A 24,596-nucleotide genomic window follows, 5' to 3' on the forward strand; every position below is an offset into this window, starting at 1 on the left:
CCATCGACCAAAGATATTCGGAATCTGTGTGTCCGAAGAGACGCTCAAAGCAAGACAGCAAGCTGCAAGCCAAACTTTAAAATGATTAGAACTTGAAAAACAATGGTGCAAAAAATTGGGACCAACAGAGCAGTGCATAGAACAAAACCAATTAGTGCTAATTGGTTTCCGGGGTTGAGTAAACAGTTGTGCAGCTATAAAAAAAGGGTCGAAGTAGCTGTGGATAGGTTTTCGGGCTGGCCAACGTCAAAGCGGACCAAGCAATAACCTTTTAAGAAACATACTTGTTGTTTTACGGAATGCAACTGAAAATTAATGTCGATCATGGATTAACGTTTATGGAAAAAACAATTCTACAAAAGATAATTGACTGGGGATAGCGATTCATATGTCATTACCCAAAATTCTCAATCAGATTGTGTTTTCATACGTCTGATGTTTTCTTAGACTCCTCTGTAGTTATTGATAGGCATAAATCATCAAACTTTTTATGTACAAAGAATATATTTGAACTTTTGGGCGCCTAGTCTGATCAATTTTTGGGTGCATCAAAATTTTTGAATAGAATTCTATGAAGTGGCAACGTCTGTTTTGACAGCATCACTTTCCCACGCAAAATAAATATTTGAATCGAATATCAAATATTCATTTTAGATGCTCTGAGTTGATTAGAAAACTTTAAGCTTGAAGAGGAGAGCAACCAATGTTCATTTTTCTTGCATACGAGCTGAGCGTTGTGCTCGCCGATGCGCAAAAAAATTATAACGTGTATAATGGTACCCTCCAGAGTTCAATAGAAAATAAAATTTAAAACGATTTTTAAAACGATGCGGTGGGCCCTTATAATTCTGTCATAACTGAAACTGCTCAAACTTATCTGAAGGTCCATGGAAACGATTCGATCTCCCCGGCCAGTTGAAAATTATTGTCAAAAGATATTTTTGCTAGGAAAGACTGCTTTTGATAGCCATTTCGATTGTGCATTTTGCCGTTTTTAATTGCTCTCAAACGAAGTTTGTAGCAATTATATTAGTACTGTTGGTCTTTTTTTATGCGATTTTTCGCTTGACCGATTTTTCGTCTGATGCTTTTGACTTTTCGTCCTCAAAAACGGGATAAACAGGTATGAGAGTAAAATTGTGAGAAAATCATTTATTTTTTTAACGTCAAAAACGTATATGTTTTGCTGTAGCACAAGACTTAAAAAACTTCAGCCCACAAAAAACTCAATAGTCCAGACAACGAAAATTTTTTTTTCTATGACCAGTTTTTATTGTTGTGAAAGTCTGACATACCACTAATAATTCATTCTTCTGTGCTTTTTAAATGATTTTCTAAGCACGAAATATAATCTAATGAAAATGTTAAATAGAAGTAAAAATGTAATAAATTGTGATTTTGAGAAATGGTATTTTTTTATATCTTTTAAGCAGATTGACATCATTAGGCATCGAAACACTGTATGGCTTCAAATAGTAATTTTGTACGGATCTGCAACATCATAAAACAGTTTTGTATTTTTTGAAAAGTTTTGTAGCCAATACCTGAAATATCTCCTATTTTCGGGAGATATACTATTTTTATTTTTCAACTCCAAAAAATAACAGTTGAAAATTAGCATGTTGAGTACAAAGCACAAATGAAAAACAATTATGATAACTTCAATGCTATTTAGTTTTCAGATGTGGCTCATTCAATAGCAAATAACAATGGACTTGAGGCAAGGAGAAGTCTTCCGGAAACTCCAAAATATCGCAGTTGAAAACTGAAAATCAAATAGGTATGCATTAAGTACTGACAATATACATTGCCCTGTTTAACCTCAGGTTTGACTTATTCACAGATATCCTTGTTCTCCAATCCATAAATTTCGCAGACAAATCATTATGTAGGCAAAAATGTCCAATGAACGTTCTGCTGAACGTTCTGCTCGCCGATGCGCAAAAAAAATTATAACGTGTATAATGGTACCTCCAGAGTTCAATAGAAAATAAAATTTAAAACGATTTTTAAAACGATGCGGTGGGCCATTATAATTCTATCATAACTGAAACTGCTCAAACTTTTCTGAAGGTCCATGGAAACGATTCGATCTCCCCGGCCAGTTGAAAATTATTGTCAAAAGATATTTTTGCTAGGATAGCTGCTTTTGATAGCCATTTCGATTGTGCATTTTGCCGTTTTTAATTGCTCTCAAACGAAGTTTGTAGCAATTATATTAGTACTGTTGGTCTTTTTTTTTATGCGATTTTTCGCTTGACCGGTTTTTCGTCTGATGCTTTTGACTTTTCGTCCTCAAAAACGGGATAAACAGGTAGCGCCTAGCGGGCATTAAGTGCTCTTAGAGCCTTTCAGCTCTGTTTCACAGCTCAAACTTTTTGGAGACTCTCAAACGACCGCTCATCGGTCGTTTGAGAGCAATTCGCCCGACGTTAGTCGGTTATGTTTGGAACAGTGTTTATATTTTCAGATAATAAATTTTGTACCGTAAGACTTAGAGATCGACCTTTTTCTATTTTAGGGGTTGCTCTGTTTGACCATACTGCTTACATTTAACTTTTCTTAAAAGTTGATAAATTTTTCTTTACAAAATTTTAATTAGTTCATAAATTATATTAAGCAAACATAAATGGTTCAAATATCAAAAGATTAGGCAAGTGTTTCCTCTAGTTAGCTTTCAAATTTGCACAGGTTACGATCTGAGTTTACGACAGTTATATGCCCTAGCTATGCCGTAATCATTACAGCGTTTCATTAATCGGAACTATTTGTCAAGCTCTTCCTCCGCTGCAACGGAATTTGTGCCATTGTATGATCAGATGACGGCGAGTGTGGATTAAAAAGAGACCAAACACTTCATTCTTTTTGTACGCAAAGTGGAATCATCCACCTGAGCGAGCTCAGCATGGACATCGGGAAATACTAAATGGCTTCCCTAGTCGAGCTTACACGCATATCTTGTAAGATCTTGTAAGAATCTTGCAAGAGTCTTGTACCAAATTGTATAATCTTACAAGATCTTACAAGATAGGCGTTAAATGCAAGACTCTTACAAGATAGGCGATTTCTCTTGCAAGAATCTTACAAGATAGGCGTTTTCCCTTGTAAGATTCTAGCTCGACTAGGGTTGGTTTGATATCTCATTTGATTTCAGTAGTCCTACAAACTGTAATTCAAATTGGTCCAAAAAGTCGGCCCCGGTATCACTGAAGGGAAGAAACTGCTATAACCATTATGGATCATTTCAACAACCTCTTGGGGATGGAAGAAAATGTGATAAAAGCGTTCCGATGACTCAAAGTGACGTTCTCTTTTTTTGCTATTTTTTTTCTCTCTTTTTGCTCTACGTTTTGTGACAATTGTTTACTGCAATTCCATGATGGATCCGACATTTCTAAATTGGAAATGTTTGATATGTTGAGGATTCAGTATTTGGGCAATTATTTAAGAAAAATGTTTAGCAGTGGATGAAAATCTAGAATTTGTATTCTCCGACTGAGAAGACTCCACTCTCTTTTGAATAGCGCATGCTTACTATATTCCCGTCAATCTCTTAGGTATTTACAAAGTGTATATAATTATGACTCTGTTGTTGAGTATACTTACCAACGTTGTAATTGTTATATTTGAATTTTGTCTTCAGTGTTTTCCAGAGTCGGTTGGTCCGATAGCTATAGGTAAGTCTACTTCGCTCGCAGAAATAACAACCCTAGCTCTATTTCTCTTGAGGCTGTAAAAGGAGCCCAACTAGGGTCTGCGTTAACTGGTGCGACCTGTGAGACCCTAGATTCATCTAAATGCTTATACTCTATACTCTATTTCTTATATGAAATTCGACTTGGTCACATGAATAAAAATCCTAAAAAAATGATTCAGATCTGAATCATTTTTTTAGGATTTTTATTCATGTGACCAAGTCGAATTTCATATAAGAAATAGAGTATAGAGTATAAGCATTTAGATGAATCTAGGGTCTCACAGGTCGCACCAGTTAACGCAGACCCTAGTTGGGCTCCTTTTACAGCCTCAAGAGAAATAGAGCTAGGGTTGTTATTTCTGCGAGCGAAGTAGACTTACCTATAGCTATCGGACCAACCGACTCTGGAAAACACTGAAGACAAAATTCAAATATAACAATTACAACGTTGGTAAGTATACTCAACAACAGAGTCATAATTATATACATTTTGTAAATACCTAAGAGATTGACGGGAATATAGTAAGCATGCGCTATTCAAAAGAGAGTGGAGTCTTCTCAGTCGGAGAATACAAATTCTGGATTTTCATCCACTGCTAAACATTTTTCCTAAATAATTGCCCAAATACTGAATCCTCAACATATCAAAAATTTCCAATTTAGAAATGTCGGATCCATCATGGAATTGCGAGTAAACAAATGAAAACGAAAATAAATAAAACAATCACTATAAATTAAACAAGCGAAGAAGAAATTATTCTCATCGGAGGCCACAATCTCTGGTGGAGAAAAACTTTCTTTGCAATGCGACATCGAACGACTATTAGGAAACATTAAACCATTCGATAAAAATTGTAACACAGATGAACTAAGCCTTCTAATAAGCACAGCTTTACAATTAGAAGCTCACTATTTAAACCATGAACATCAACCCTTCCCGTCAATAGCACACAAAATTTAACAATCGATAGAACAGCATTGACATCTGATAGAGAACTGAGGCCAACAATTAAAAAGAGAAACAATTTTATTTATCAGAGATTCTATTATCAACCGCAACACCTCTCTCACATACAATGCATTATTTTGCCCCCTCTCAGATACACCATTCGAATTTTTTCCAGGAATTCAACACGAAAATCTTGTAGTTTTCGGAAATGGACAATCAAAGCAATCGTCATTTGAATATTTGAAACAACTCGCATCGTCCACAGACAATTACCCGTACACGGACAAATCAATCCGTAGACAACGTGCATTGCGTCGGGAATACCCTTCAACTGATAAAAAAGGACGACCACTAGTCAGGACAACAAAGACGTCAGCTCCCTCACGCCGTTTCCACCAGCAACCACGCTCATTCTATCAACTTTTATTCTGTCCAGCCAAAAGATCACAATCTTCTTCCTCCTCAAGAACAGTTCGGCCTAGTGCCTTCATTCATACAAAAACGACACACCATTGAGCGGTGTTATACTCAATTACTTCTGATTGAGTTAATTGAGTCGCGAATGCTTATCTCACAATTCGGTCAAGGCAATTGCGCCGCGAATGGCACTTAATTTTATGCAGTTAGAATTTACAATTATTGAATTGGATAATCGCGGTGCGAATTGCGCGATTCTATTTGAGCGAGTGCAATTGAGACGCGAATTACTAAAGTTAAATTGAAACTGGTTTACTGAACTGCAAATCGGAGAATGATTAATTTAGATTACAAATTAGAACCAAAAAGGAAATGAAAGTTTGTTCACAGCATAATCATAAAACAGGAAGAACATATCGTTTTGTTCATGAGCTGAACAGGCAGTTTCCAGTCTAAAGGATGAACAGACAGGAAGTTACAAAGAACACGAGATGAACTAAATTTAAACTGGGCAACAAAAGCCCTTGTCCTTCAAAAGGATAATTAGAACTAAAAAACGGTTAAAGATATAAGATGATTATCCATACCGTATGACATTTCCCCCTTTTTGGGAGACAAATTAGTACATAAAATCAGAAAATTAATAAATATTCACCGGTTATATAAGTAATAAATTTTTAAATACTAGATAAAATATAAAGTTCATGAAGTTTATCGAGTTTTATTCAGAATCTGAGTGATCTACGTTCGGATTATGTGGTGGGGGTGCAATGTGCACAGGTGGACTGAAGTGTAAAATCTGAGTTAGATCAGGTCTATTCGCGAATGCGTCATCATGTTTTGGATTGCGTTTTGAGATTCTCATTTTCAGTGAGCGCGCAACCTTACTGGCCGTGCAGATGCAGGATCTGCCCGATGAGAAAACACTGATATCGTCTGCTTGTTTCTTGTTTCTCTTTATCTTTTTGTCCCCGAGATTCTTTCTAACTAGGTCCCTTCTATGTTTTACTATTTTCTGTTCGAACGTTTTTTCGTAGATTTTTTTCGGTCTACGCTCTATGTACTGGCCGAGATCCGAATGGCGTTCCGCTTTTGTACCAAATTTGGCGATATCAGAGTTTCGCACCCTTACTTTTTCTCTGTTGGGCTCCTTAATAACGCTCGTGGTTGGGCTGACTTTTCATACATTGCTACCGGGAGCGAGCACTTCGTATAACCCGTCCAGATTTTTCTTTTGACGCTGACTGTCATGAATTTTCCTCGCTAGTTTGACTTGAATGCTTCTTTCGGAACACGGAATTGCCCTGCTCACCACTTCTGATAAGATTAGTCGCTGTTCTCCGTCTTTCATTTTGTCCTCCTCTTTATGTGCGCGGGAACTTGCGGCGCAGATGACTTTTTCTATCTCTGTATCCGAACATAAGGCCGTATCTGCCCACTGTTCTTCCGTTAGATACGAGTGACCTGGTATTGTGTCTTCATCTAAATAGTGTTTAATTGTTTTATTGTAGTTTAAATTTTTAAATTTTTGTTATTAGGTTTATTGCTGATATTAGAAATTGGTGTATTACATTTCCTACCGAAGTGTGCCTCAAATGTTGTGGTGTCTATTGTTTTCTGTTTTGAAATTCTCAATCGTTGTATAATTGCATGTTGGGATTTCTCTAAGTTAAATTTTTTATTCAGTTGTGGTTTCATGCATGATAATTGACGTTTAATTGTTTGAATAAGGCGTTCTACTAGACCTATTGCTCTGTGATCATTTGCTGGTGCATATATAGGTGTAATCTTAATTTCTGTACAGAATGTTTTAAACTTTATTCCTGTAAAACATCGAGCTTGATCTAATCTAATGGTTCTTGGAATCTCGTGGTTATATATGTAGTTATTTAAGAATTTAATTACATTTGTACCAGAAGCGTTATTTATTATTTCTGCTGTGGGATATTTTGAATATCTATCTACACTTGTAATGAAATACTGTTCTATACCCTTTTCATTAGGTATTGGCCCACCAAAGTCTATTTGTATTTCGTCATTTAGTTCAACGCATTTTGGTTAAGGTGCCCATTTGCAGTGCGGAATCACTGATTATAAGTTCTTACCGATTTCCGTGCAGGCTTTGCACTCGCTGGCTTTTGCCAATATATCCCGGTGGATATATGGCTACCAAATACTCTGCGCTAGTGAAAGCATTGCGAAACTCCCAGGATGAGTTGAGTGTATATCCTCCAACACCGCATCCTTTATTGCCTTTGGTATCGCTATTCGTTCGTCTAGGCAGACGCATCCGTGCTTCACACTGAGATCCCGCCAATATGAGAAGATGTAGGGGCTTATCTCTCGCAGTCTTTCAGGGTCATCTCGTATAACACAATCTCGCACTTCTTTGAGAATTGCATCCCTTCCGGCGAAAATGGCCAGTATTTTTTTGCTAAATATCTTATTTAGTGTTTCTGTGAAGCATATATCCTCGGCCGCGTCGATCAAACTGCCTGATGGGGTTTCGATATTAAGAGAAGTGTTTGTGGTGGGTGTTAGTGGGGTTGTGTCAGAAAAGGTCACTCGTGCCTTTGTTGGAGTAGATTTTGATCTTTTTGCTTTTGTTTTTGGCATCTTGTTGAGTTGATTGACAGAGTTGTTTGCGTTGAGTGATTTGATAGGATTATTCAAAGTGGAGTGAAATGTGAATCTATTTTGAGCAAAAAGCGAAAGATTCTTTTGCAGGTTGTATTTATACTTAGGAATTTGTGTTTTCGAGCTTAATTTACGTTATTTGGGTGGATTATTTGACTTAATACCATTAATGGGCTTTATTGGTTTTTTTTTGTTCAGAGTGTTCACATTCTTTATTGTCTGACATTTGCACCGCTTTTGCAGTAAATTTATTAATGGAATGTGAATTATTTGTTGTGTGTTTGTTTGGTGCAAATTGTGATCTTCTAATTTGGTATATTTAAAATGGTATATTTAATTGAGGACTAACTATTGAATCTGAAAGTGTTAATTGCGGCACGAATGGTAGTTTCTTTCTAGAGTTTAGTGATTGTGGGGCAACTGGTTAAATACTAATTTGTGAATCAATATTTAATGAGGTATGCATTTGCGGTGCAATTGACTGTTTTGAGTAAGATGAAGGTAAATTTAACATTTATATGCTATTAAATTTTTGTTTTTTGTTCCGTTTATTTTTAATGAGATGTTTTATTGAATTACGAAGTTTAGATGTTGTTGCTACTACAAAGTGTTCATCATATGTAGAGACTTTTTTAGCTCTTGCGAATGGATTTCTAGACATATATTCCACTAAGCCCATTTTTGCTCCCGGTATGTGTTCAATTGTGAAGTTGTATGGAAGTAGTCTGTCTATCCATCTAGAAAGGCGGCTATTGTGGGATTTGTTCGATCTGTGTTCTTTTAATATGGACAATAAAGCTCAATGGTCTGTTATAACAGTAAAGTTTTTTCCATATAGGTAGTATTTAATATAGTCAATCGACCAAACTATTTGCAATAGTTCTAATTCGTTAACACTGTAACGTTCTTCTGTTGAGTTTAGGAATTGTGACGCAAATGCTATTAGTTTCCAACCTTCGGGTGTATTCTGTTCAAGTGCTGCTCCCAGTCCCAAACGCGTAGCGTCACATTTAACGTCTAATTTTGGATTGTAATGACTATTTTCTGTGCTGTTAGCAATTTTTTATTTAATTAACTGAAAATGTTTAGTATGGTCTTCTGTCCAAATAAACTTTGTGGAGTTTTCAAGAAGTGGTCTAAGTGGATGACATAGTTGTGCTAGATGTGGTCTGAAATTGCAAATTTAATATACTGACCCGAGAAAGGATCGTAGGCGTTTTAGTGATGTTGGTGGTGGTATTGTTAAAATTGCTGCTGTTTTACTTTCTAATGGTGACATACCAGTTTGGGTAAACTTATATCCTAACCAATCAATTTCTGTTTTTGCAAAGTGACATCTTTGAAGATTTATTCTTAAATTGTCTTCGTCCAGCTTTTTTAAGCATTTTGTAACGTATGCCAAATAATCTGTTTCATTTCCAGTACTAACAATTATTATGTCATCTAAAAAGCAATAGGTATGTTGTAGACCTATGAATGTATAATCCATCGCTTTTTGAAATTCTGCCGGCATGTCAGTAAGGCCGTAGAATCCGGTTTTGAATCTATAGGTGCCAGTGGAATCTCCACAGATAATGTTGAATTTACAGTATTTCGCAGTATCATGGTGTAATTTTAGTTGACTGTATGCATATTTTAAGTCTAATGTGGTGAAATATGCTTAATGACCATTTTGAGTGTTAGTAAGATGATGTGATATCGTGTCTATTAGCTTGACAATGTTAGGCATTTTATATTTATTTTTGTGTATGGCTTTATTTAGTACTTATGCGAGTTTTATAGATTAGTTTTATCGATTAGAGGAATCTAATGCGAGTTTTATTGATTAGTCTTTCTTTATTGTGATCACGATCGGAGATATGAAATGTTCGTCTGAGCAACTAGATAGTTTTTTGATATGACCATCATTCTGTAGGCGTTCTAATTCCGCCGTGACTCGAGGTAGGAGATTTATTGGAACACGCCGAATTTTTTGATGCTTTGCTGTAAAGTTTTGATGAAATTTTGATATCGCTACATGTGACTTGGAAAGACCAATTCTTGAAACTAAATGGGGAAAATGCGCCGCGATTTTCTCTTTAATTTTACATGTAGAAATATTAATGTTATTGACACATTTACCATTATCTGGTTGTTGTTGTTGTGTTACAACTGCAAGGCCAAGGCTTGTGAAGAGGTCTCTGCCAATGAAGATTTTGTGACCGTCTTCCACCACTGTCAGATTGGCTTCTCTGTCTATGCAAATTTTGTATGCAACCGTTGTCTCAAGATAATCGAGGACTTGGATTGGATCATTGAAGAATGTTTTTATGTCCTTCTTTTCCCTCTTAGTGATCCACTTTGCAGATTGTGTAATTCGAAGGATTTGATTTGCTAATGTTTTTGTGATAAGACTAATTGCACTCCCGGAGTCAATCATGGCGGTTGTTTTTACCTCTCCGAATTGTACTTCAGAATTCAGGGGTTCAAGTTGATTTGCTGATTCACAAGAGATTGCCGCTACGTAGTTGTCAGTGTCGCTATCGTAATTGGAATTGTAGACTTGGTCATAAAATTGTTTGTAACTAGTTATATAGTTAACAGACTCTTCTTCGCCACTTTTTTCAGGAGTCCTGTCAGTTTGGTTGACAATTGTTTGTGGAGGTCTAGATGCTTGTCCCTGTGATCGTTTCGGTTTTCGATATTTTCTCGCAAAATGGCCAATTATTCCGCAATTATTACACTTTTTACCATTTGCGGGGCAAATCTGTCAATGATTATGACTCCACCTTTGGCCGCAATTGGTACAGATACTACTATATTGGTAGTTTTGGGGTACAGTTGGATATCGTGTAAATTTCTTTCTAGTTTGTTGAGCATTCGCATTGCGATTGCGTGGTAGGTAATTGTTGACGACATTTACTGAATTTGTAGCTGGCATCAAATTCTGATTGATATTTTGCTGATTTTGTGCGCCCATCTCCATTTGAATTGCTATTTCAAGTGCCTTGGAAAGTTCAACTGTTTTCTTTCAATAACTCATTTGGGTTTCATGATCTATCATGTTTAGTATGAAAGCATCTCGAATAAGTGTAGTTTCTCCACTTCCTAAACTACAATTTTCGGTTTGTTCTATTAGGCGACCGTAGAAACTTTCAACAGATCCGCTTTTCTGTTGTTTGCAACAGTAGAAGACAAAACAGTCGTACGTGATATTTCTCACTTTTGTAAAGGAATCCTCCATTGCTTGCCATAATTCCCTAAATGGCTGTTTTTCTATTAGGAAACGAGGGTTTTTGCTTTTAAAACTATGTCTTCCCTCCGTGCCAATGCTCAAGTATAGCAACGATATTGATTTTTGCTCACAGATCCCCCCTGGTTTATCTCCACACAAGATACCAATTTCATCAATCTTTTTGCAACGATTTTGCCAGTTTACCTTGAGTTGTTGGTTACGGATCTTTCTATCCCTTTCAGTTGCTTGCCTGTGGTTCTCCACTGGTTCCTCATAGGTTGGCTCGGGTGGGTATGTTTACGCTGTTGGTGGATCATTCAAGAGATTTTCGAGCTGAGTTCCTTCTTTTGCTAGCAACGCGAGCTTCCACTGTTGAGTCCATACATCCCACGTCAATGGTGGAGTGGCAGTAGGTTTTTCCCAAAATTCATCGACGTGAAGAAGTGTCTTCTTTGATTCAGCTGCTGACTGCGCCATGTTATACTCAATTATTTCTGGTTGCGTTTATTGAGTCGCGAATGCTTATCTCACAATTCGGTCACGGCAATTGCGCCGCGAATGGACCTTAGTTCTATGCAGTTAGAAATTACAATTATTGAATTGTTTAATCGCGGTGCGAATGGCGCGATTCTATTTGAGCGAGTGCAATTGAGAAGCGAATTACTAAAGTTAAACTGAAACTGGTGTACAGAACTGCAAATCGGAGAATGAATAATTTTGATTACAAATTAGAACCAAAAAGGAAATGAAAGTTTGTTCACAACATAATCATAAGACAGGAAGAACATATCGATTTGTTTATAAGCTGAACAGACAGTTTCCTGTCTAAAGGATGAACAGACAGGAAGTTACAAAGAACACGTGATGAACTAAATTTAAACTGGGCAACAAAAGCACTCGTCCTTCAAATGGATAATTAGAACTAAAATACGGTAATTGGTATATGAAAATTATCCATACCGTATGACAAGCGGCATGACCGAACGTCATATACCACTAGATTACTAATTGTCCAAAGATCAACAGGAATCATGGCGTGCATGTTTTCGAGAGTACTAATTAAGTGGCCAGCCCACCATAGCATACACTGAAACCCAGTTTTGACAATTGAACAACTCTAAAAATACTACATAGAAGAAGGACGTGATCTTGATTTTGTCCCTGAGCATGTATGTTTTCCATTCTATTCCCATTCCACCAGATGTATTTGACCACCCAACGGAAGTTTAACCTAAATTGGTTTTCACGCGAGACACAGCTCCTTGTCGTATCTACCAGATATAAGATCCCTACCATCTCCAACTTATTTTTTCTTCATCCAACTAATTTGTGTGTAGATTACCAAGAGATTCGTGTGAACAAGAGTAAGATGCAGCACATGATGTTCATTTATTAGTTCATCAAACACGACTTTAAATGAATAATTCCCCATCTTCGAATGATTTCACGTATTCAGTACGTGAACACAAAGGCCTCATTTCTATTTTATTTCAACTATTCCTACATTATTGAGCTACAGTTTTGCCAAGGCACCCTATGATTCCACTAGAGACTATTTTTTCCTCAGTACTCTTTGCCATTTACTCATTCCCATTGAATAATTGCGTTGTTTTTATATTGGAACAACAAAGTCTATTTAGGTTCATACTTCCAAATTGCTCTATCGTGGCTAGATTGCTGACAAATTGACGGGCCGTATCTTTTCTGCAGATGAGAAAGAGATTCTCAATCCTCTTTTTTCAATGCAGCAGCATTGCAACATTGAGCTCGAAGTCTAGCAGCTTGCTTTGCTTGCGATGCAGTAATACTGGAGTTTTTCCACGATCCGCAAAATCGCGTTACAGACTTACATTTTGAACATCGATGAGGGGCCCTATTGTCAAGCCAGAAAGTGGTCTCACCCCATGGAAACTTGCTGTAACAGCTTTCCACGACAAACTCAAAAATCTTTTTATTCTTCTCCATCTATTTTTCATATTAATGTCAACCTCTTACTTTACTGTTCTTTTCTCTGAATCGTAATCCATAATTCTTAATTTACGAATTAGGAAGAAATGTTTTTTTTCCTTTTTTCTCTGGTTGGAACTTACGCAGTAGGAATAGAAAGTACAATTAAAATATTACTAAGGAATAAGTAGCTCACAGTAACTAAACATAATTCTAACCAGATTGTTAGCTGGTAGATGCGATCGGCACAACTCATATTGAAAAACAGATGAACTGAAATATCTTTTTACAACCAACAAAGACTTACAGACTACACCTCTCCACCCAGCGGGGATCAAATGCCCACTAGATGACAGTGAATGATAGCAGAGAAACAGAATAGGACAAGACTTTACTAACCAGAATGCCCCATCAATGGCACACTTAATGGCCTCACAACTGAAAGATTTAGGACCACCTACTGACTCTAATCTCTTTTAAATTCTGCATGCTTACTTTATTTAAGTCAGTCTGATAGATATATATGCTATGTGTATGCTATTGATTCCTGTGTTCTATATACTTTCCACCGTTATAACTGAAGATTAATTCAGTTTTTGGAGTCAATTAGTCCCATAGATTTAGGTAAGTCTACTTCGCGCGCAGAATTATGTAGCTCTAGCTCTATTACTCTTAAGGCTGCTCATTAGTGTCTGCTCTATTCTCTGTATAGCCCCCATGAAAGTTTAGCCCCCCCCCCATTATGGTATAATTACCATGATTGGGGGGTATAGGTTATCTGACCACTAAGCTGGGGGGGGGGGGCTATAATGGGAAATACCCGATTGTTCTAACAACTTTTTGTTTTGAATTGTTGCATATACATGAAGTTAAATCTAGAAGAAATTGGACCATCCTTTGCGTTGTAAACAAATAACTCGCACGACAGAATATACAGACACTTCCCATGTTATAATAAACAATTTCTCGTCGCCTAACTTTTTAAATCAACTATTTGTACAAGTACGAGTTAAAGTTTTTGGAGAAAAGGAAAAATGGGGATGCTGTTAATCCACTCATACGTTTCCGACCAACTTTGACTACGACATTTGGAAAATGAAATTTACGGCCGTTTAAGGGAATTGACATTCTGGATTGTTTTCTCCAGAGTGACCTTTGCTTTTGCTTCCGATAAAAAATGATATATAATTTGTCAGATTTAAAGTCTCAGTTCTTGCTAAGAGTGGAGTGATATGACGGGAATGCAAATTGAATACGTGTTATGAGCAGATATTAAGTTAGAGAACGAGTGAGCAAATGATGAAATGGAAAAAAGGAACGGAATGTTAAATGGTAAGCGGATAAATATTTATTCGATTCTGAAATTTCACTGTTTCCGCTTCAATTTCAAAGATTTTTGGCACTCATTCTCTTCGATTTCCTCTTTATTTTTCTGGTTAGTTCCACTCTAAAGCGCTCATCTCCAAAAAAGTCTGGAGATCTTCTCGTGTTAAGAAAATGCGACTAAATTCACGCAAGAATCGTTGTTGTTTTTGTCGTTAGTATTTGATGCAAGAAGTGTCGATCATTGTCGTTTTTTGTCAGTATTGAAAGTGTCAATTTGATTCAAATACAAAAGAAGTATGGGTCACCTACGTGAGAGCTGGTGCAGTGTAGCAGAAGGTGGATAGTAGTTTAGGGGTAGTAGGTTCGAGTCCGCCCAAGGACTGTCCATTTTGTAACATTTTTAGAACGGCAAAAACCGACGATTCTTACGTTTAAATACCAATCAAAACGAAGAAAAAAAACGTAAGGGCTTTCATCAGTTTTTGCGAAGTAAAACCGACAAAAACCCACGATTTCTTATGTTTGAATCCGAACAAATTCTCAACACGGGTTGTACTCATCGCCATTAATTCTAACTTTTGGACAACAATTATTTAGAGGTACTTTTTATATAAAGCAATGACTGACTAAAACTTTGTAAGACACTTCGTTAGGTCTTGCACTATTTTTTTCAGTTTTTTTTTAAAATGAGCTTCCCTAGAAAATTTTACGCGAAAATCCGTCGGAAGAACTGAGTTTATATCTTCTAAAGTTCAAAAGGAATCTCATCTAGTCTTTTATGATAATTATTTGCAGCAAATTTTTACTGTGGATTTGATAAGATGCTACAAGATGAAAACTACGGAACCATGAAAAGGTTTGGTGTATAGATCAAGTTTGACATTTAATTAGCTCAAATTCTAATGAAAACGTTGCGTATTTAGACTTTGATTAAAAGGATATTATGTGCTAATTTTAGTGGCTACAACTGTTTGTTAATTTTTCTATTGTTAAATCAACATTTTTGCAGACAATTCCCTGAGCTATAATTTCATTAAACAACAAACTTTGGATGCCTGTTAGAAAAACTTTTCAGTTCGATAATTGTTGCAAGTATTTAATGTTTTTCAGAAGGCCTGCAGGCAAGTACTCACAAGGAAAAAAGATTTGATGCAAAAGAAAATCTTGCAAATCAAACACAAATTTGTCCTGAAGTGGTCACGCAACAAACAGGTTAGGTAACTATGACCAAATAATGGTATCCACTATTTTCATATATTTTTTACAGTGACCGGAAATTACATTTGTGTTGGCTCATTATCTTACCCATCAAATTTTGGCGTACAATTTTGAATGAAATTTTAGCTGCAACACGGCGAAATACTATTTCTGCACATTGAATATATAAAAATTGAATGAGTGACTGAAAACACTGCAGGTAGAATTTCCACTGTGAAAAAATATATAAGTTATTAATTGACAAAATTTGGAAACAAATCAGTGGTTTCATCTCAATGCAGTGTGAACTAACATTCACTTTTTAAAACGTTTGCATTCAAAATCTAATTAAGACGTTTCCTATATAGGTTTTTTCACTGACAATTTTGTTTTAATTAAAGTGGCTAAAACTATATGTTACTTTTTCTCAAGGGCAGCAATTTAGCTGACCATGATAGTCTCTTCTACTTTTTTGCCTAATTAAAAAAACTTTTACTGTACTTCAGTTTTAAAGTTTGGATCGTGGGATAAAAAAAGAGAAAAATACTGCAAATTATTAATTTTTCTAAAAAAAATTATATTGGATGAATTTTATAATTATTTAATATTTTTCAGATGCCCGGCACTCAACCTGTAAGAGAGAAAAAGAATGCGACACAGGGGGAAAACTTCCTGATGAGTCACTTAATTGTCATCAGGATGAAGAGCAACAAACGGGTTTGGTTCATTATAATCTTTACTTTCTTGACTGTCACCATATTCTACTTTTCTAGTTCCTCGGTGTTTTAAGAGGACAATTTTGGCAGCAATGTATACATTACTAGCGTCTACTAGTACCAAAATGAAAACTAGTTACAATAAATGTTGCTTCCAGATAGCACGTACCTCGAAATAGTTACAAAGAATACGCGTACAATGTATTAAGATAGGAAAATTGAAATGTAGTTACAAAAGTGCGAAAACTTACTCTCAAATTTTGGTACCGCCAGCAGCAAGTAATGCAACGAGAATTGTGATGCACTACCGTGAGACTGATCATCTTCCTACCCAACAATTTTATGACGCATTTTCTGTTTTAATTTGATTTTTTTTGCTAGAAATTTCCATCTTCAAAAAAAGCGATCTGTTATATATTGTAAGAAACCGTTTTTCCATTAAAAATTGCAAATCGGCAAAGTAATCATGCCAGCTTTTCTTAATTTTCTTACTAAATAAGCAAGCATTATGAGAAACACTGAGAAGAGGTAAAAAAAACACAATCATTTTTGATTTACTTGAAAAATAAAAACTGAAAGCTGCAAATTACTCAATCAAATAAAAAACCAACTGGAAGATTTACAACAACAAAAACAAAATGAGCGCGAGATTCATTGAAAATGTAATTGGAAATCAAAACTAAAGTTTGAAAATCTCAAAAAGATTTAAGATTAATCATCCTTGTAGCAATCACGAATCAAAACATTATTAATGTCTAAAAAATTTTGTACAGAACAGATTGTGCAGTTGGAGAGGCAACTCGGATTTTAGAAAACAGAGACATATAACTAAATTCCTGTATTAGTTCAATTTTCACCATTAGTTCTTGAAAACGTGCTCCTTGGCAATTTTGATACACTTTAAATTGATTTCTCGCCACTTCAGTCATTTGAGTAATTTCATTTTCGACTCAGTTTCAAAATAGAAGAGACCAACGAATTACAAGATTTTTGATTACGTTGAGCAATTGAGTTTGACGGATTTCTACTATGACTTATTTCCGGAAAAGTATTTTATTTTTATTTAAAGAAGCACATATTGCCTACTTTTTTTAAAATTTTTACTCAAACTACGAGCCGGTTACTCAAACTTGGTTGTTAAATAATACTAATACTATTAAATCAAGCTCATTACAATGACAACATATTGAAATATTTTGATTCTCTCTGGTTTTTCAGTAAGGTGTCATTTCTGTTTTTTATTTTCGACTATTTTCTCCATAATGCGCGAAAAGAAAACTTGGATGTTAGTAAACGTTGTATTATTAAAATATAATATGAAATGGTCCCTTTGAAGGGATTTGTTGAGTGAAATTTTCAATGAACAACTTAATATTGCACAAACAATCAAAAGTAATCAAGAGCGCAATAATAGTTAGTTTTTTCTCGAAGTTTCTTTAATGGTTGGTGTTTTCTTGAAATATTAGATTCTACTTTATTGCCAAACTGTAACTCTGTTATGATCATTTTAAAGCTTTGGAGATGAAGATTTTTCTCACTTACCGTTTAAAAAACTTTGGTATAATATTTTGAACTTCTAAATCTTTGAGCGATGAATGATGGTAGCCTCCTATTAAAAGTAAAAGGAATTTTTTGAAATTAATAAAAATCGATGGAAGAACAACGTCCCAAAATTTTTTTCTCAATTTGTTTTCGTTTTAAAAGGGGTATTGATTTTTTTGAAAAAAATATGCCAAAATAAATTTTTTGTAAAAATTATATTTTGGATAATTTTTTAATATGTTCTTTTATACTCCACTAATTACATTACAATCATAAACCTAGAAATTGGGGAAAATTACGGAAAATGAACTTTTTTTAAAGAAAATTTCAGTTCGCAAACTTTCAGTTATAAATTTCTCGGTAACCAATATTATACCGTAAAAAGGCAGATACAATTCTGAAAAATTGCACGATTATATCATAGCCCTCTCACTTTAAAAACCCTTTTTAACTGTACATTGGAACAATGAGTCCGAGTTTGAAGGTTTCAGACCGATGTAGACTCTGATCAGAGACCATCTTCGAGCGCAAACTTGCGCATCGTAAGCTCAAAATGCTTGGTCTGTAATTTTCTTTGAGCGCATAAAAGTCTGATCAGAGAGTTTTGACGGCACAAAATTTTTCTCAAAGGGAGCTACCAAATTGAGCGTGTTTTGAAACCATCTCTGAAAAACGGTTTTGAGCAGGCAGTGTTGTGGTTTAAAAGCCCCCTAGTCCAGATCTGAAGTTATAAAAAGACCGTACTCCGTACTCGGCCAGTTTAGGACATGAAAAAATGCTTCTAGAAAGATTTTGAGTGAAGTCCCCGACTTAAGTTAGAACTGAAAAACCTGTCCTCAAATTTGAGTAAACAATAAAATACCAGCTTCTGCGATAAGAAAAAAAAACAAAAATTTCTACCTTTTTAAGTGGTATCATCATGTCTCTTCCACAGAAATAGATAGTTGGTTTATAAAAACTGAACTCTTAGGGATGAAGCAAGAGATTTTTCCGGAAAGAATACATTATAACAAGCTTGAATCTTTTGGATCATGTAAAAATTAACTGTTCTCATTAGAGACAATTTCGCGCCCACAAACGTCTGATTAGAGGCCACTTCGAACTGGAAAGGAATGATGAAACGTATTTTCGGTCTAGATTTAGTTATGTAACTGATTGGTACAGTCAATACTTAACTGTTTCATTTCCCTGGTATCCCGCAACTTTTAAAAGCATAACTCACTGAAATTCTAACTAACTGCTTAAAAACCGTTCGTTGAACCACCTTCGTTGATATGTAACTCAAGCATGCCTTACTACAAAACTGAAAAAACACTATCTTCGACAAAAAGGAGACCGTGAATGTTTTCCAGAAGCTTCACTGTCGGGAACCTATGTTGATACGGGAGTTCAAGCAGAACCAAATCTCTCAGAATTTACTGAAAAAACTGCGTCAGATTTTCAGCTACCCACAAGTTAGAATAATTATTGATATTTGTATTATTTCTTGTAAAATTTGGTCAAAAATTTACACTGATTCGTTATATATCATTCGTCGAATCATCTTTTGTTACAGCCTTTTTTGATATGAAATTCAAGCATGTCTTACTGCTTTCCACTTATTATAAACAGCAAAATCACTATTTTCGACAAAAAAGATATTGTGAATATTTTTAGAAGCCTCACTCTCGGGAACCTATGTTGAAACGGGAGTTCAAGCAGAACCGAATCTCTCAGATTTTCCCGAAAAAACCGCGCAAGATTTTCAGCTACTTATGAGTTAGTATAATTATTGATATTTGCATTATTTTATTGTAAAAGTTGTCCAAAAATCAAATTGAATATTAATACAACAGCTCATTGATTCTAGAGATTCTCTGAAAACAACATCAGTTAAAACTTTTTTAGTTAATCAATTATGGATAATAAAGACAGGAGCAACCTTTCTTTTCAGTTGTGTATGCAGCGCTTCGATATAATCAATAGACGAAATATTTTTTCTGCAATGATTTATCAATATTTTTTCGAGATTTTTGAAAGTTTGTTGTTGTTTAGATCAAAAGGAAGTGGGCTCAAATTATTCTTGTGGATATCACCAGGACGATATTAGATACAACGGGCTGAAAAAAATTCTGGTTATTGGGAAAACGGGAGCCGGGAAAAGCACGTTATGCAACGCAATCATTGGTGAGCCCCTGAATTCAAAAGTGTTTCCAACATCTGCAGCTGCAGAAATGCAAACAACTGCAGTTCAGTTTGCAAACGCCTTTTTTGGGGTAAATCGCGGTCGGGGTGTGAGTGTGATAGATACAGTTGGCTTCGATGGGCCCAATGACAATGAGAAAGAATCGAGAGCCCTTTCGGATCTGATGATAAAACTACAAGAAAAATGTGACCACATCAATTTGTTTGTGATTGTTGTGAACGGTCAACAACCTCGGTTGGAGGGGACTCTGGAAACGATGCTGCACATTTTCGAGCAGGTTTTTGGGGATAAATTCTGGCAGAATGCTTTAATTGTCTTTACAAGATTGCCGATGGACGATCGGAGCAAAAAGATGAGAACTGATCACAATGAACAGACGGACGAGAAGTTGGCTCAGTTATATATTGACCAAATAAGGAAAGTTTGTCCAAAAGCTCCTAAAAAGTTGCCGTTCCTACTGATTGACACAAATCGCGTTAGCAGCAACGAAAGTGAGGAGAGGCATTACAAAGAGGGAATGGAGGCTCTGTGGAATATGTTGTGCAAATCTCCGTCTATTCTAACTAAAAATTTTATAACGAGTGTGGATTGGAGAGGTCGAGAAGATGTGCTTCAACTGATGGAGACAAAAGAGAAACTAGCAAATCAAGACAGGCAGCAATGGTAAGAATCTGCAGCGATGTCAAATTATCAAAACACACAAAACATATATACACACATACACGCACGCACGCACGCACGCACGCACGCACGCACGCACGCACGCACGCACGCACACACACACACACACACACACACACACACATATATACACACACATAAACAAACACGGAACAGGCACACACACACACACACACACACGCACGCATGTATTTATATATATATATATATATATATATATATATATATATATATATATATATATATATATATATAAATAAATGTATATATATATATATATAATATATATATATATTTAAAACTCAAGTAAAATGCACTTATACCTTCCTTTCGTCTAGTGGGTAGGCCAAATATGAACATTTATTTCAATGAGCATGAACTTCAATATGATAGATCTCATAAATTGATATCTCAGTTCTTCCATTACGAGAAGCATAATCAGCGCAAGTAATTTGTCAGTTTGTTGTTAGTTTAGTGTTCTGGACTTAATCCCAGAGAAACATTGCAGGCAATTTATTAAAGAGAGCTAAAAGAGGCTAGAAATCTAAATCTATTAGTTTATTGTTTGTACATGCGTTTGGTTTCTGAAAAGTACGGGCCGTTTTTTTAAGATTCTTTTTGTTTAACAGTAACTTTTTTGGTAATAGAAAAATACGCAGATAGAAACTTGAAATTGACTACTCTTTAGTTTGTCTCTTTAAAAACTTTACGAATGAAGAGCCGCTCAAGCTTTATTTAATATAGAAAATGTGTTCAAAATTGCTCACGCATAATTTTCAACAAAACTATTTGTCAGAAACTTTGTTTAAAATATGTCTGATGTCTAAAACACTTTTTCCAAATACTTCGGGACACTTGTTGGCAATTTTTTTTAAAGTTAAGAAGCAAATGGAAAAGCTGTTCTTTTTAACGAGGGAAATTTATCGTTCAGACACATATTAACTAATTCAAAATTGAAAAATGTGATTGCGAAAATGGTAACAATTTTGAAAATGTTAGAACGTTTTGTTGAGAGCCGGGGTGGTTTCATTCACGAAGAAAGAAATACTTTAATAAGATATTGAAAGAATTGTTTATATTACAGCCTTCAGTTTCGCTCAAAAGATAACATACTAGTGATGTCCCAGTGAAATGAAACTTGATAGCCTTGATAAGAAACATACTTAATCATGGAAAATCTTGCCAAGATCTTGCCATGTAACATGGCAAGATAATATCAAGATATGTACGAACTTGCAAGATCTTTGCATGGGTGTCAAGAAACAAGATCTTGGCAAGATTTCCAAGAAAGATTAACCATGACATGGCAAGGTGTACCAAGTATTAAAAATTCAATAGCACCCAGAAACATGGAATAGCACGAAATCATAAGATTAAGCAAGAATTATTAAGAATGTCGGAAAATGCTGCTCCCGTTAGTTTAATAACCAACAAATGAGCCGCTTTTTCCAGTATAATGAAATTTTTGAGCGGATGCTAGCTCGGTATGTACATAGTACACACCTTATACAGGACCGCCACCGAGAAGGCCCCCACTACGGTCCCATGTAAAAAACCTAAAAACAAAAAAATAACATGACATATAGCAACATCAAATAAAATGACGGAAGACTCAGTAATCTCATTAAACTACAGTATGTTTCGTTCTGCGCAGACAGACGTAGTTAAAGAAAAAATTCCCAAAAAATCAGTTTTTTCAAAAAAAAACTCAAAATGTTTTCAAAAATCATCAAATCTGGCTTTCCAATCACATCAGCACACTCTTTGCAACTGGTTTTAACAAATAAACCCCCAAAAAGGAAGAGAAAAGGAGAAAGAACAAATTTTTCAACTTTAAAACTGAGAAGCAAGGCCAGAGGTCAAATAACTGCAATTAGCGAGAGCAGGGGACAAACGACTTCAAAATATTTGTCTAAGAAATAATAAAAGTAATTGCCTGATATTAAAGTAACAACTCTACAGTTCTACTTGATAGCTTAATTTCGTGTTTTGTCATTGAAATGGATGTGCCCTGTGATTGTGTTTTGCTAATTGTAAATCAGAAAACATGTATTAGTCGATTTTATGCCGAAAAGCGTCTTTGATCCACTTCGCCCTCTTTTGTTTAAAGACTATCACCTTTCATAATTTTTTGGTGTTTTGTGCCGGAATCCGTAAAAAATTGGGTTGAGTTGATTTACAAAACTCGTTTGGTGGTTTGAATTGTATCTTTTTTTAATATATGACCATCAGAAACGGATTCGAGAATCCGAGGACAAAAACGTTTGCTTAAATGCGAAAAGTCTTGAAAATAGCAACTTAAAAATATAATGTCCAGGAAAAGAGCAATCACAACACTTTGATTACTTTTTACGCCACTCAATTACAGTGAAATTTATAGTGCCATGTTTAACCATGATACTGGCAAGTTTTATCAAGAAATTTTCTTGATATTGCTTGATACGATCATGGCAAGATCTTACCAAGATGTACCAAGAATTTTTCTCCTATCAAGATCTTGGTAAGATAACCAATGTTTTGTCAAGATTGTCAAGATCTTGCATGTCTTGGCAAGGTGTATCAAGTTTCGTTTCACTGGGGTTGTTGAAAGCAACAAACCGCGTCAGAGCGCCAGAATTTGCTTCCAGAGACTTTTTTCTATTAGAGCATTTTCCTTGAGAAAGGATTCCAGATTGGATTCTTTATTTGAACTAACTTCTGAAAAAAATTTTATTGTAGTAAAAATTGAGAAATTTGCATTATCTACTAGATTGGTCACCATTGTACAACAAAGTTCAGAATGTAGTCGTGACAATTGGTCTAATTTGAATATTTAACTTCCCTTAAGTTTATATATAAGGATGGTAACAGAGCAAAGCAGCGCCGAATTGGTTCAGGGACAAGTGTTTTTTGAGGATGGCCAGTATTCCGTTCGTGTCCCAATTTACACTGGCTCTTCGTGCGTTTTGATTAAAACTTAGCGCCTGAAAAATGAGATGCTCATCTTATTTGCAGCCTACAAAATTTGCCTTATCTGCGATTTGAACTTACGCGGGGGTACTTGTATTATTTATTTTGCGTAGCAAGTCGTAAAAACTAAGCAAAGTGGGCTTTGTGGTAACTATCTACCATATAGCTTTAAAATAAAGAGCGTGTTTACTACTGTAGTATTACCAGTTACAAGCTACAAAAGTATGACACTATTCTGCTCAGACATAATTCGGCGCATGACTAATTTTTCAGACTAGACAAGATAAAGTAAGCCTGAGTGAACTCATTGACATAATTTCAATCATAATGGGGATGAACTGAAGAAATGTGAACTACACGTGATATGCAAAGTTTCAGAACTAAAAACGGTTTTTACTGTTTATATATGGTGTTTATGCACTGAAATGCTCTGAGACGCCAGTTCGGGTTGACAATACAAAACGTTCGATGTATTTGTATGTCAAAAATGATGTCAGAGTTCAAAGAAGTATTTTTAAGAGCTTCTGGGAAAGAAACTCAAGCTCTGCAGAAAAAGTTCGAGGAGTCGGAGAAGAAAAACAAACAGAAAGAGATTGAAGCTAGACAGCTAAGCGAAAAACGTGAAATAGAATTTTGGGAAAAGTACAAAAAAGTTGTTGATGACAATGCAACATACCACAAGAAATATTTAGAAATGCTTGAAAAAGTTGAAAAACGGGAAAGGGAATTAAGAGCTCGAGATGAAAAGCGAGAAAAAGAGTTGAAGCAGTTTTATGAGAAACATCGCAATTTACCTGCTGTTATGGATGCCAATGACCTGAGAAAACAACTTACGGACGCCCAAAGAGAAAAAGACTTGTTAGTGTATCAAATCAACGAATCAAGCAAAACAATCGACGAAAAAAATTTGGAGGTAAACAGACTGGAGACGGAGCTGGAAGAAGCACAAGAAACGATGAGAACAAGGCCAACTACCGCCCAGTATAGACAGAGGTTTGAAAAGGAGTTCAAAGAGAAAAATCAGCAACAGTTGCAAAAAACTGCAGAGTTAGAAAATAGAATCAAAATTTTGACGACTCAGATCGAGCAAGAGAAATCTCGTCAGCAACAGCGCAAAGTCCAGTATATGGAATGTGAAG

General features: G+C 35.6%; 1 protein-coding gene across 1 annotated transcript in view; it reads left to right on the forward strand.

Annotated features, from left to right (window-relative positions):
• The first annotated feature begins 14,070 nt into the window (after window positions 1-14,070).
• The window catches only part of LOC142350531 (uncharacterized), a 59,472-nt gene continuing 48,946 nt past the window's right edge, over window positions 14,071-24,596 (forward strand). Inside the window, exons 1-6 of the mRNA XM_075402382.1 lie at window positions 14,071-14,193; window positions 15,298-15,399; window positions 16,000-16,101; window positions 18,995-19,096; window positions 19,299-19,400; window positions 19,677-20,490. Of these exons, the coding sequence (XP_075258497.1) occupies window positions 14,166-14,193; window positions 15,298-15,399; window positions 16,000-16,101; window positions 18,995-19,096; window positions 19,299-19,400; window positions 19,677-20,490 (1,250 nt within the window). The 5' untranslated portion in view covers window positions 14,071-14,165. The remainder of the gene's footprint in view (window positions 14,194-15,297; window positions 15,400-15,999; window positions 16,102-18,994; window positions 19,097-19,298; window positions 19,401-19,676; window positions 20,491-24,596) is intronic.

The sequence above is a fragment of the Convolutriloba macropyga genome, chromosome 12, assembly GCF_964194025.1.
Source record: "Convolutriloba macropyga chromosome 12, txConMacr16.3, whole genome shotgun sequence".
Lineage (NCBI taxonomy): Eukaryota > Metazoa > Xenacoelomorpha > Acoela > Convolutidae > Convolutriloba > Convolutriloba macropyga.